Below are 15,436 nucleotides of genomic sequence, written 5' to 3' on the forward strand. Positions count from 1 at the left end.
GCAACCAAAGCGTCGAATTCCATAGAACACCATGAAGCATCAAGAAACCATACTATAATAACAAGTACAAAGCTGGTCTTGAAAAAAATGGCTCCGAGCCACTTAATTAACTATTTCATTGGTTTAAGAGATAAAGGTTTTGACAGTGCTCAGCACTTTCTAACAGAATTATGGCAAGAATAATCAAGCACGTTTAAAACGCTCTAGGCTACAATATACATCCATTTTTTCAGAATGTGCTGCACACAAAGTAAAGAATCTAATCCACCCTTCGTGTCAATACCATATTTCTGGGCAATGCCATTCAGGCAATTTGCGAAAAAATGAACAAGGTATAAATGATGAGAGCACATACAGCACTGAGTCAGTTGAGATCCTTTAGACACTTGCCTTCTGCAAGCTTGCCATGTATGTGATGTAGATGGTCCAAAGAAATGAGAATGAATTGCTTACCAGTGGCTGAAAAATAAACAGCATCTGTGTTTAGAGCAGTCACAACGCACTTCAATAAATTAGCATTTTACTTGATAATAGCATAGGTGTCAGATGTCACCTGTAGACGAACAGGGATGAATTTGAAAGTGATGAAATCACATATGGGCCAGTATACAAGCCCACTTTTACAAGTAGGGATCAGGTCTCTATTCAATCTGGCAATGATCTCAGCAACAGTTTCACCTAAAGAATGACATCATACAAGAAATATAAACACATAAAAACACAGAATTTCTAGCTAACATAAACAGAGTGAAATAACACACTATTTATAAATGATCATTAATAGATTGATATTTGATGATTAGTTTCTACGGTGACCCACCGAAGAACAAAAATAGAAGATAAAAAATAAAAAAGATGCCAAGGTGGAGGAAATATTAGCTGAGAAAAAGCCAAAATAGATCCACATTTACTTGCTAAACTTTGTAAGATTTTATAAAGCAATATGAAATTGGGGGAAGAACCACAATTTTTTGAATAAAAAAGGGGGCAATCAAAATCCATTTGTACATAGTGGATTAAGGGACAACTTTGGGCTCTGAAAAAGAAAGCATAAAGAGGTTAGAAATTGCATCTAATCACATAATAAAATGTCACATCAACCAGCTTTTCCAGTTCTTTGAACATGAAAAGAGAATATAATGCACTGCATTCAAGGAAGGTTGCTAGTATGACGAACACCAGAAATTGAGAATGGAGTCCAGTCTACAATATAAACCAGAACTCCAGATGCGTGCATCAGTCAAGCTCCACATCTCCACAACTCTCCAAAACTATATCCTATCATGTGCATGGCACGTATCATATTCTAGTGAACTAAAGTTCGAACAAGTCCAATAACACCAACCCCTTGTACATTGGCAGCTATAACCAGTTACTAGAAGACAAAGCACTCATCTAGTCTCTCATGCAAGGCAGTGCATCCATTTTCTTTTTTCTTTTTTTTTTTTGTTGCAAGACAGTGCATTTAGACCAGGAGAACAAGCATACTATCCAAGATGCAAGCAGACCAAAATAAGCAGGAAGAAATGGCAGCATGAGAATTCCTAGAATGGTAGAAGAGTTCCAACAATGCAAGTATAAAGAAGCGCAGATATGGAATTAACAAGTGTTTTCCCTGATGAACCGAAACATAAATACAGGGACAGTATTAGAAGCTGATATACAAATATAAAAGTGAAATCAATGGTGGTAGTTAGAATTTGTAGCCATGTGGCAGGAAATATCAAAACATTTGAATGTGAATTGAGTAGAAAACTTGGGCTAGCTATTCTAACAGGACATATAAAATCAGATTAAAATTGGCTGTAGAATGAATGGATTACAGAAAAGTTACAAATTTCATAAGATTCAGGGCTCTTTGTTTCAAAAAGCATTCAGATCATCTTTTATCAACAAAGGATGGATTTAACAAATTCAGATACCTTTTTCCTTTGCAGGTAAACCCAGATACCAGCTTATCTGCAAAATCTACATCTAATCTTGCTAGGTGGTTGAATTTTGTGACTCTGGTTCATGCATGTTCGTGCTTGTAATATAAAACAATCGACGACATGAATTGAAGCATGCTTATAATAGAGTAGATCTTACAAATAGAGCTTTCTCTAACACTCACCTTAGCAATATCCACGTCCCATCATCATCCCCAAGTAAATATGGATAAAGAGATATACCTCTGCTAGCAATACCCTCTCATATGATCAAGGTTTCAAGTTTCAACTATGTTGTAAATTTAGCGTGTCTACAATTTTGAATGTTATAAAAAGAAAAACCAAAAAGTAGGGTAAAAGTTGAACAGAAAGAATTTAGGAATTTACAGGAATAAACTTAGACCATACTAAAATGCAAAAATTTCTGGATTTGGGTCTGTCACATAATCCCTCAAGGAAAATCAAATCTCCCTTAATTATTACCATATCACTGTTGCAGCTCCTGAAAAAATCCACCAACCAATTTTTTTCTTTTGTTTTCATATATTTATACCTTCCTTCTTGATTGTAGGGACTTAGAGTGGCCATTGCCTAGCTGTATGTAGGGGAGGTTCTCTATAATCCTTAAATCCAAACAAAGGATACTGAAGCCATTGTTGCAGTCATATTTGCAAGAAATATTTCATCCTTAATGCCATATTAACATTCGTGGACATCAATAATGGGAGCAATATCCTCATCAAGAAGGATCTTATAATGAACTGGACATTAATAATATTTTCTTCAATCACACTGCTGTCTTCAAAAACTCCATAGCCACCTTAAATGGAGACTTGATGATCCTGAAGAACATCAGCCAAGTTCCTCTAGGACATAATCTTGATTCTTGATGTAGGATAATCTAGATGGTAGGGGTCCCCAGGATCTGAGGAAGCAAGGATCAAACCTACAGGTTGATGAAACTTCCAGTTTAGTAGCAGGTTTAGGGTTTTAAATACAGCAGAGAAATCAGCTGTGTTTTTGGCTAGAAAAAAAATGGTCTGTTGGTGGCTTGCATGTATAGATTCGAGGAGAAATAGCAAAGATGGTAACAATAGATTTGTTTCTGCAGTATTACCGATCTAAGAAAGCAAGTGGTGTTAGGGGCTGCAAGGTTAAGGTTTGCAAGGATCAACCATGGGTTGTGGTGGAAGGCTGTTAGGCTCGCTGCAATAGTAGAACAAGATTTGCTGTGACAACAGCCCTGATGTGACCTGAAAATGGACCCTTACAGGTGGCTGTTTGCCTTCCACAGATGATTAGTGGTGGCATAATGGCAGGGGAATAGCTTGCTATGTTATTAGGTCTGCAGACTAAGGTTTTGCTGCAGATTAGCAGCAACAACAGAACAACCAAGCCACAGAAAACAAAGAACAGAAGCAAAACTGGAGGTAGTAGAAAGTAGTAAAAGGAGAGAAAGGACAATACCGGACTCAATCTGAGACTTTGGAATCATAACTAGGGTTTTTGAATGTCCCATGCCTCCATTACAGAATCACACCACGAGAAAAAAACACCAATTATGCATTCTTTTCTTCATATTCTACATAAAAGTCCCTTACATAACCTGACTCACATATTTAAAGAAACCAAAAAACCTAAGGACCTTTTTTCGAGTCCCTAAAGTATCCCTTATAATGCACCACTTATTCATGGTTCCTGTAGCATGAACCGTAGTGTGAACAGCACATGAACACTGATCACTACAGTAATTGCACTACCACTAACATATTTTCAGTTGATGTGGCTTTTGTTCTTAATTATGCCATGTCAACACCTCATCTAATCATTTAGTTTCAGCCATACACTCATTAGGACCCCCTTAAAGCTAACCTTAATTGAAAACTAAACAGTCCAAAAGAAGGCAGTTCGAGGCATACCAAGTTGTATCGGCTAGGAATCAAGACAGCCGCTGGTTGATTTGGTTTCAGCTGAGAATCAGGCTGAACCATTTGGTTCTGCCCAATTTCAAGCCATTTCAGGCTGCTCCGACCAAATCGAGCAGTTTGGTGGTTTATAATTTTTGTCGCGAGTCGCAGCTCCAACCCAATCCTTGTTCCCTCTCTCCCAATCTTCCCCGCCTCTTCCCCCTCTCCCAATCATCATCGCCTATCGTGCGTCATGACCCCTTGCTAGGCTTAGTGTTTCATCACCTCCATTGCCACCACCGATGATGATGACAAAGACTAGGGAGTTGCCGAGACGATGACGATGGAGGTACACTATCCCTCCCTTCCTCTCTCTCTCCTTCCTTCTCTCTCCTCCCTCTCCACCTCTCCCTCAAATTCCAGTACGCCTCAAGTCAATACAGTACTTACCTAGACCGTACCAAGCCTGGCCGATAAGGCCTCTTGTACCGGTTCGACGAACCTTGTTAAAGAAAAATAAACCAAATCTGATAAAGATTTTACTTTCTTAAAGATTAACTTGGCTTCTAAATGCCAAAAAAATCTTTTGGGATGTTGTTGGACGACAAGAATAAGAAGCACTACATCCCTTGTTTTCTAACTCCAATAAAATCTTTTGCAAACTTCTCATCAATGTAGTCCTTCAATGATGGTTCCCTTTGACATATGAACAAACACTTCCTTCCTGATTATCAACAATACTCATGAAAAATTGGTCAAATTCTTTACAAAAAAAAAGGATGGTAGTTAAAGAGGACATTGATGCAAGCTATGCAACTTTGCAAGGACGAGTTTGACATTCATGTTAAGATAACTTGAATGTTGTTATGATACTACTCTGAATAACTAATCAATTACGGTTAAAAAACAGACCAAAAATCCCTAAGAAGAAATATAACTAATATCACGCCCCATGCAAGCTAGAAAGCAAATCTTAGTTGATACTTGATACCATTCATACTCGTAATACAAATAACAAATACAGCATCATTTGCAACTTAGTACCTGGTATTACCAACTTAGGATCTTAAAGTAATTTAGCTAAACTCGACTCTCATAGCAAATTCATTGGATGTAAAAGTGACGTCAAGGCAGCATGTGGTTTCTTTTTTCATTATAAAAACTTTAGAATTCCAAGGCCGAGAAAGAAGAAATTATAGAGTAAGATAAAATAAAAAAAACCTTTCTTAAATTCCAAAAATGCAGATGCTTTTACTTTACTGCTTAAGCTAAAAAAGAATGATTCCTATACTTATAAACACAATGAAATATAATGATTATATAATCATAGCCACTATTATACCCAGATTGTAATTGATATACCTGCTGCTTGCTTGCCATGGTAAACAAATGCCATAAATGATGTTATGCATTTACTCCTCTTTAGTGACTTTTTTACTGCTTCTGATTTTTCCCTGTCTTATTTTTTTTAAAAGAATTTTTTGCTTTTATTAAATTATATTAGTTTCCATTGATGGAATGACCCTAGCCAGTGTCATACTAGCCAGTTTATACAAACAAGTACCAGAAATACTATATATTAGTCAAAGTATATATAATACTACACCAATCTCTAAAATTCCCAGAAGAAAGCCTATCAAGAAGTTCTCTTGAGAAAAAATAAAATACTATCCCAGTCCAAAACTCTGGGATGCCAATCAGATATGACTTGATTTTCAGATTGAAAGATGAGAAACTGAAGAGAAGTTGAATAAAGAAATAGATAAGTAGATGAATGATGACCTTAATTTCTTTGAAGAGCTTGTCAACATCTTGCATCTTCAACAAGATCTCGAAGGAATTAAGAGCACCAAGATAAGGAAACAATCAAATAATACCACCAATATTTTCTCAAAAAACAAATTATCCTCTTTTTTTGGGAAAAAGGACATGGGGTGGTTGAACCAAAGCTTCATTTATCAATCATCTATTCATCATCCCCCCCCCCCCCCCCCCAAAAAAAAAAAGGCACTTTGTTTTATTATAAAAGGTTCAAACTGAAAATAAGATTTCAACCCGAGAATCAACTCTAGCACTCCAAAATGAAAGAAAAGATCATAGCATTTCAAATTATATCTATCACTCTAAATTGATTCAAACTCTGATCATGATACAATATAAATAAGTTTCTAATTATAAAAGTGCGTACAAACTTGGTTTCGAACTCAGGATCACATTCCTACAGAAGAAGAGATGATACAAGACTTACTGGTTTCTGTTTCAGAATTGCAACTACAACTCCATTAGTCCTCTCTTCGTCTGAACTCTAATTAAGCCAATAAAAGACTGGGATGCTCTTTCAATGCCTGACTCAACATATGCAATTTTATATTAAGTGCACTCCTGGAAAACAAATTTTCCACAGTTGTTCACAGTTCTGAATTCCATCCCATGAAGCACTTTGGATCTTCACCATAATTGCATCTTTACCAAGCCACTTGCTCTTACATGAACCATTCTTCAAATATTGACTTCTTCTTCTGTTATCCTTTCCTACTTCAAGCTCCTCAGCTTGAATGCCTTCCATTTGCAGAACATGCTCACACATTCTATTGGTTTACATCATTTTGGCAATGGAATCTTTTAAAATGCCCTTTATTCCAGACAGTTTTATTATACTCTTTTTTGCATTATTTGAAAAATAACAATAACAGTTTACAGTCAAGAACTTACATGAAGATCACAAACACGGAACTGAAAAAAAAATGCCAAAATCATGAAAGGTAATAAAAAAGCATTAACCTTAGCTACCTTAATTCAACAATGTAGTGATCCCTCGTTTTCCTTCCTTCTTGTAAGAGAATCACATAACACTGCCAATGTCCATCCAAATCCCACATACAAGAGTTAAAGGTTGATGTTGGGTTGGAAAACAATCATAAAAGCATATCAAACCCCTAAATGGATCCAACTTTGATATCTGCGAAGGCTAGGATGGCCACAATTTAAATATCAAAGGTAGATCTAAAAAGGAATGATTGGCAAATGAGCATTCACAAAGCTGATCCCAAACACCTCGAACAAGGGTTGGTGGCTATTGTTATGGACATGGAAAAAATAAAGTCTTTGAGTAATCAAATTTCATGTATTTATTAATCAAACCTAAAATTTCTTAAAATGGAGCAACTAAGAGCCATATTTCCACACCCGCAAACCGGTTACGCTTAGATGTGTCTGCTAATTTCAATAGGATGGAGGATGCCAGAAGTGGTTAGCATGAACAGAAATGCCTACCAACTATATATCAAGACTAAATTCAAAAGAGAGACACCCAGTTTCCACTATATTTATGCAGGTATTTAGCGCAGAGGGGCAAACCTACCTACGGATTAGCAGATAAAATATGGTTAAAATGGTAAATACAATCATGTATTTCAGATGACATCAGCATGAATATTTAGGTCTTTTGATTATAGAAGCTACCACTGAAACAAAAAAAAGAAAAAGAAAAATATCATTATAGAATTTAAGCTTCAATGCAATTTATGAAAACAGATATTATGCCTAATCGTTTGTATTTAATGCATTATGTTTCAGCTACACAAAATTGAGCAAAGAAGATAACTACAAGAGCATAAAGTTTGCTTTAGCTATCAAAAACTAATAGTGAACAAGAAAAAACCACAATCTGTATGACATAATATGTTATTTCATATCATATATGTAAATTTTCATATCATGGCGGGGAAACTAATATTATCAATACCTTGTAATCCTGCATTTACTGAGTAGAAAACTGCAGTCATTATAGGCCCATATGTAGTTTGCCCAAGAAATATCTTCTTAAAAGTAGCTGGCACATCTCGTTTTGGCAGTATCCTTGACACAAAATTGAACCATAAATGCAATGAGGGTCCTGAAACTAGTGTTCCATAACCAGCCATACGCAAGGTTCTTACTAAATCAAGGGAATCAGAGGGTGGGAGTGTGATCATCTGATAAGATAAATATACAAGAATCAGAAAGCAGTGAATTCAAATGAAGCAGCATTAGTTAGTTTCATGAGGGCGGCATCCAAAAGAATCAAAAAGAAACACAGTCACGAAATACATGCAAGTTATATTCCTTATTTGGCCTTTCACCAATGAAGCATTCATATAGCAGGCTTATCATTATACAGTATCTCCTGTATGTGATAACATAGTTCCAATTTGACGCAAAAAAAGAATTTGTTTGATTGAATTATTACAACTTTATATCACCTCATTTCAAAGAAACACAAGGTTCCACCAAAAGGTGAAATGCCACCTATTTACTTTAATCAACACAAACTAGACAACAAAATGATATAAAAAAGATTGCAATTAAATATATGATGATAATTCTCATATCCATTGAACTTTTCTTGGGGGCCTCGTCAAATATTGAGAATAACTCATGGCTCATAAATCCTTGCACATTTACTTCTTACAAGGAAAGATTAATCTTCACACACACCAACAGCTATGGGGGTTTATTAAACAATAACAGTCGCGATAACTGCTATAATCGTTTTAATAATAGAATACCTAAATTTGTGGAGGAATGGGGTTTGAAAGAAATGATTTATGTGGAATGGAGTCACTAAAGTCCACTTGCTTCTAATTGTTGATCTGCCCCATAGCCTATTTCCTAGATTTCAAAATCCGCCATGTTAATCTGACATGAATATTCCTATCCTTTATTGGATGATGAGCATGACTCTGATGCAAATCATGTGCAAGAATTATAAACCTGCACCTGCAATATCTACCCCTGCACATGTGCAATAATGTTCAATTTGAATTGATAGGTTACCAGTATCGAGCGAGATTTGAAACATTGGTTGATCAATCTTATTGAATTCATATCAAGTTAACGGGTCAAACACTCCTCTCGAAAAAAAAAAAAAACTAGTCAAACACATCAAGTCAACAAGTCACTTGCATACTGCCAAACATGATCCTATTAGCTAATAAAACAAGTTAAGGATGTTGTGCCTTATTTCTCATCTAATGAACAGATTGGTTTCTGGTTAAGGATTTTGACTTCTTCATTAAATGGGTTGAGTTGGTTGCAACTTATATCTAACAACCTAAATCTCACTCCAGGTCAACCTAACACTACCCAGCCCATTGCCACCCCTATTCTCTCACATTCATCTGAAAAATGGTAAGAACAATGGTATGAATCAAGGTTAGCCGAATTGTCCCGAATCAGACAGCTTAGATCATGCTAAACTGGTCAAGAACTGGGATGGTTTGACACCTAATAAACCCCCAAGCACCCCCCCTCCCTCCTACTCCCCCTTCCCCTGTGGTCTGGAATTCGCTCCTCTCCCTCTCTATCATGATCAATCTCTCTCACTCTCTCACAATCAATCTCTCCTCCTCTCTCCCTCCTGTCATTACCTTCTTCAGTGATGGCTCCTCCCAGCAAAGGAAGAAGGGGAGGAGAGAAACAAAGAGGCACAACAATGGTGAGCATCATTGTCACACCCTCCTCCTCCAGCAATTTTCTTGTCGTCGACAATCCTCTACTGCCAGATCTGTGCTCCTCCATCATTATCACATCTTTCTAACTCACCCATAAATCAAAACAAAAGCGAGATATAAATAAAAACATTCTATAGAGACAATTTCCCATCTAGTAAAAAAGGAAATGAATTGAGTCCTTGGGTGGTTCATCCTTTTCCAAATGTTATACGTTAGTTTCTTTTCCAGCATGCTCTCATATATCACAACTGAGCAGTTATTCACTCACAATCCAGGTATGACAAACAATTCTGCATGCATATAGACAAATAGATTTCCCCTTGGCCTCTTTGCAACCCATAACAAACACAAAGAAACAAGCACAAATGCACAAGCTAACAAACAAGATAACATGGCAAAAAACATTCGAATGTGTATTAAATGATAAATAAACAGTACTTCAGAATGTAATAGGAGAACAAGAAGGTCACTGTGTGTCTAAAATATCATGAACTCCTTGACCAGTCTACAAAGAAAGCTTCTTTACAACTCTTTTTCTTGACCTTCAGAATAGTCCATAAGATACTTACAGTTCACCACCATAAATATCTTGACCTTGATAACACGATTCATTCACCTAACTACTTTCAAAATAAGTCTCCTAACTAAGATCATGATGAGGAACCATCAAAATGATGTACATCTTTACTCCGCTCCAAGGCATGGGTCTTAACTAAATGGATTTGTTGCCAAGAGCTTTCAAGCATCTATGCTACCTTGTCAAGATGAGATACATACAAAATATTGCAAAGAGAGGCAACCAACCACATATCAGCTGGAATTTCAAAACCATCAAACAAATGGAGTAGATCAACAAAACAACAATGTTAGAGTCATAAAAATTGCATTAAAGTTACGCGGGATGAACTAGATCATCAAGGAAATCATATTAGCTTCACCAGCATTGCTTTAAGAGTAGGGCAGAATAAGGTTAGTGGTTACATATTGTTTAAAACCATTCTGTGAAAGAATATTCAGCTTGTAACACTATATATAGTTATATAAGATTTTTTATAATTCTACTAGCAAATAGGCACATGCCATGCATGTTGAAGAGAAAAATATGATTTACCAAAAAAGAAAATACAGATATAGTTATAAAACAGAAAATAAGATTTGAAAAATAAAATGCAAAACAAAAAAATTGGAGTAAAAAAATATAAAAAAATAAATAAAATAAAAAATAAGCATAATATGAAGCAAAAAAGAAATAACAAATTAAAAATACTTAAAAACCAAAATAAAAAATTCTAATCTTCCACAGCCATCAACATCATTATGTTCATAGCCCACACAATGCCAGATTCCATGAACCCTAATTATCCACTTTCTGTTAAGAGGCCCTTAACAATGAGGCAATATCTTATAAATAACACTGAATAAATATATTCTAACAAATTAGGAGACCACATTACATCCATTATTTCTCACCTGCTTCCTTATTTATTAAGGATTAGAGAAGGCTGGTTTGTTTGGAAAGAACTCGAATATTGATCCTTTTAGGAAACAAAGATAATCCAAAGAATATTTTTGGAGAGTGTACAAATACTTTAAAATTAATCAAGGACATTTTGGTCAAAAAAGTTGACAGATCGAATATACAAGAAATATTCCAAAATTTAAAAGGCCCTTTTTATAACACAATATAGATAACAATGCAAATAGGATTTACTCGAATGTCCCATCATATCTACACTTTAGGGGGCATATCTGAAAATTTCTAAAACTGTTGCAGCAGCTGATTTTAAGCAAATCAAGCAAACGAAAGCTATGGTTGAACTACCATAAATCTACAGGAGAAGATAACCACAAATGAAGGCTACTATGTATATTCTCTAAGGAGTTTTCTGGTCCTTTCTTGGTATCAAACACAAACACTAGTTATTTCTTTCAATTTTAATTTTATTCTCTCCAAGTGTATTGCATTCATTAAGCAGCAGACCTACATCTGCACAAGTGCCCCTGCATGTAAGACCAACTATGAATCCCATAACCTTGCAAACCAATTCAAACCCATAAAAATATTTCAAATTCAAATCTGAAACCTCATCGCATCATATCCGTATCCAGAAAGCAAATAGAAAAGCCTATAGGCAACATTAAAAAACGAAATCTCAACATCAGTTTCTCTAAGAGACTATGCCGAACATTTAAGTAATTTTGGCAGGGATTTGTCTGAAGTTATTTCAAAAAGAGATAAACAAAAATAAGAAAACTTTTAAAAAAAAGAAAAAGGAAAAATATAATACAATATCATGATATAATATGTTTTTTTGGTATAAATTTCAAACAAATGAATCCAAGGAGGAAAAGAAAAAGATACTAGAGCTGATAGAACAAGTATAAGAATACATATTAGATGTTATTATAGACTGGAGAATCTAACAAGAAGAATGGGACAACCTTGGGGAGACTTGTCAGTAACAAATGATGGTTGAATATTGAGTCTGTAGTCTAAAGAATCAAGACAAGTAAAAATAATAAGTAATAAAAGAATTATCATGTAAAGCAATCAAAAAGTAACTATAAATATATGAATCGCTTAATTAACATAAAGGTATAATTATCAAGCATTATTATTATAAAAATATGGAAAATTACCGACAAGAATGACATAAAAATTAAATAGCATGTAGATTGACTTGCTTATGAAAAAGCATAAGTATTCTCAAAACTATATAAAAATTACATCTTGAAGTCTCAATCTATCACCTACAGGTGATATGCATCTCTCTTAACTTACGAAAACGAAGAAAAAAATACCTAGAAATGAGGCTAAAGAACATTTAAAAGGTAGTTTCTAACAAGACAACCAAAACTAGTTAATTTCTCATGAAAAAGGTCAAAACCTTACAAAATACCTTGAATCAATTTTGAAACAAGTTTAGTCAAAACTGGAATGCTATGATTTTGGTGAAACTTTAAACCATCTTTATTTGGGCAAATAATACTAGTCAATAACTCATAGTAGTCCATTTTGGACAAAAAAAAAAATAGATATAGTGGTGATCTTGCCTATTAATAACTAATAAATTGTCTCTGACTTCCATAGTATATAAATTATTTGTGATGATTTTTCAAGGCTCATATGCTCGTGCTAAAAATATGTAGCATCCATGTGATATAAGCTCGTGTACATATTACCTTCTTTGTTTTTCATAATGTTCACTAATTGTCTCATATATAGATCATACACAAAATCTATTGATCAAGCACCATATCAAATTTAATATATATCAACCCCGTGTGTTTCATAATGTTTCACATGGTATTACCATCGGGAACTAGGTGATATTACAAGGCTCTTTTACCTTCTATTCTATAATAAGATGAATTAAGAACCACATGGAATATGCACCTATTGTTTATGATATTAAGGCATGGTCTTTGTGTGGTTTGGCAATTTAGAATTGGCACTTGATAGGGGTCCTGAACTTGAGTGCTCCTATTCCTTTTGATCTCAATACGTGAATTAGAAAGGAACTTTAATTAGTTATTAATACACACAGAGAATAAGAAAAACAGACAGTGGAAGATCAAAGTTGGATGAAGGTGATAACTGATGACAATGTGTGGAAAGCACACATTCTTCTCAGATGTCTTCTTCTAATCAGTCTCCTCTAATATCATAACATCAGAGATTTTCTCTAGAGTCTAGATTCAAGAGATACATTTTCCTTACAATCGTTGCTTCAAGAACGTGCAGTTACATGGCCGTTCTTCTTATACAACTCAAATGCACAAACACAAAATTATAGCAAATAGATGAGTGGAACCACACACAAATCTGAAGCACCCACAAAATGATGCAACCAATCAATATCTTACAACTATGTGATAAAGTGCGCAAACCCTAGAAACTTAAATACACATAAGCCCTCTACCAGCCCCACGCTTCAACAAATCCCAACTTCTATATTCATTAGACTCAACCCCTACCAACAATTAGAAGCTTCAGATTTCAGCTCACATCCCCCTTGTTTCTTTCCATACACATCCAAACATCAAAGCCAGCAGAACCCGCCCAAAAAACAAGCAGCAAGATGGGATTTTATCGCAAGAAACGAGGAAACGAAGACAGAGCAAAGGACACCGACCTGAGAAGAGACATCCGCGGCCATAAAAATCGCCCCCGCGGTGAGGCTCTTCGTGAGAACCGGGCGGGCTTCGATCATTCCCAAATACCAGCTCACGAACCCATTCCGGGCGAAGGAAGTAGCGTCCGAGGCCGAGGGAGAGGAATAAGATGAGGAGAAGAGGGAAGGAGAAGCAGGGGAGATCTGGGACGATGACTCCTTAAACTTAGAAGAGAGAAGGTTGGATCGGACGCAGGCTATCGACGGCGAGTGCTTGGAGAGAACGTCGGCGAGGGAAGGCCGGGAGTGGAGGAGGAGAAGCTGGTGGGCTCGCCGCCCGACGCTCCTCAGAAACCCGCCGCTCATGCTTTTTGCCCTCTTCGGTTGCCCCCGTTTTGCCCTGTTTTCTTCGCCCTCTCTCTTTCTCTCGACCTTCCCTCGCCCGCTCGTCCTTTTATCGGGTCCGGTTTGACGCAAGCCGCATGGAAAACGGACGTCTCTTGTGGACGCGGAATGGGACCCGTTCCGTTTGTTGATAAGTTTATTCCGCTGTTTTTAATTCGCGCCCCTATTACGCGGTGTGCTGTTCTGACAGCTGGAAGAATATATTAGAAGGATCCAGGCAATTGTGGGTGTGCATAGAAGACCCGGGGTTTGGGTCGCGGGTGTCTCCGGGAATCTGGGGTGGTGGTTTCGTGGGGTATTTCGACCCGTCATCAGTTTGGCTGATTGACTCGTCACCTACTAAGTGTGACGCTCGCCACGTGTGGAAGAACTTTCACCCCCGGCCCCTCGCGCGGCGCGTCCCTGTGGTTCTTTTTGTTTTATTGTTTATTTCTGAGTTTAGGGATAGCTTAGAAACCGGATAGGCAATTCCAAGATACATCATTATTATTCCCAGTAGGGTTATTTCCAAGATAAGATAAGCTAAATAATTTTTTGTTTCGATTTTTTTAAATCCAAACATCATTGTTATTACTTTTGAAATTATTATAATTTTTTGTAGCTACTTTTTGCTATATAGCAGTTTTTTTTTGAAACTAATTTAAGAGAGGACAAAGAGCGCGGATATGAAATTTTGGAGACCTTGTGGAACCATCCATTTTCATTTATTCATAATTTGATTGAATTGTCGCACTCGTAAGATGTTTGGCATTTTCCATGAATAAAGTAGGGGTAATTCAAGGATAAGAGCTTTTATCTGGATTCTAATTAGTGGAGCCTAAAGTGGAATGATTTTATAAATTATTATTATTTAGATTATATATTTGATAAAGATAATTTATATTTACATTTATATTTTTATAATTTTATAATTAGTTTTTATGCTAATTATAAATGGTTTGATTAAAGAAAGTGATACGGACAACTTTGCATGTAAAAATCTAATTATGATAAACATTTTTGTCATCCATGGTAGGCAGCTTTTTCTTCTAAAGAAAAATTATATTGACACTAAAAAACTAAAAAGAATGATTTTTGTATAAAGATACCAATACTATTATTATGATAGCTTTCAATGCTTATGTGTAATTAACATGGTGCACCTAATTAGATCTATTAATAGATATGAGTAATGTCATAGTGCAATTGAGCCAAGCTTAAATCCAGTCCACAAGTTAAATTGTAATTTTAAGCCAATCTGGAAATAAATTGAACTCAATCAAGTCTGTATATTTAATAGTGTTAAAAAAAAACTTTAATATCATCTATCCCTCTCTAGTACAATTTTTTTTTTTTAATTGCTACCGGTATTTCTAATAAAGCTCGAAGTATACTAATGTAATTTTATAATTTTGGTTCATTTGACTGAAACAATGTTCTATAGAGAGAGAAAGGGAAGAAGGTGTAAATAGATAGATGGATAAATAATGAAAGCTCGGCTTATGTTGACTCTTCGTTCATCAAATGGAAGCCTATACTAATGACGAAGCAGTTAACCAAGAGTAGCGGAATCTCGAAAAACTACAATGGCAAGAGAACACCATATTAAC

General features: G+C 35.8%; 1 protein-coding gene across 1 annotated transcript; it reads right to left on the reverse strand.

Annotated features, from left to right (window-relative positions):
• Positions 1 to 78: 78 nt before the first annotated feature.
• On the reverse strand, positions 79 to 13,876 carry LOC103719788 (protein SYM1-like). The gene is made up of 4 exons (XM_008809184.5): positions 13,464 to 13,876; positions 7,581 to 7,809; positions 554 to 678; positions 79 to 459 (listed from the first exon to the last, which is right to left on the reverse strand). The coding sequence occupies exons 1-4, from the start codon at positions 13,806 to 13,808 to the stop codon at positions 379 to 381; spliced, it is 780 nt and encodes a 259-aa protein (XP_008807406.2). The 5' UTR covers positions 13,809 to 13,876; the 3' UTR covers positions 79 to 378.
• Between the last annotated feature and the right edge of the window lie 1,560 nt (positions 13,877 to 15,436).

Source organism: Phoenix dactylifera, chromosome 15, assembly GCF_051530095.1.
Source record: "Phoenix dactylifera cultivar Ajwa chromosome 15, Ajwa_hap1_PhDact_Kaust_v1.1, whole genome shotgun sequence".
Classification (NCBI taxonomy): Eukaryota; Viridiplantae; Streptophyta; class Magnoliopsida; order Arecales; family Arecaceae; genus Phoenix; species Phoenix dactylifera.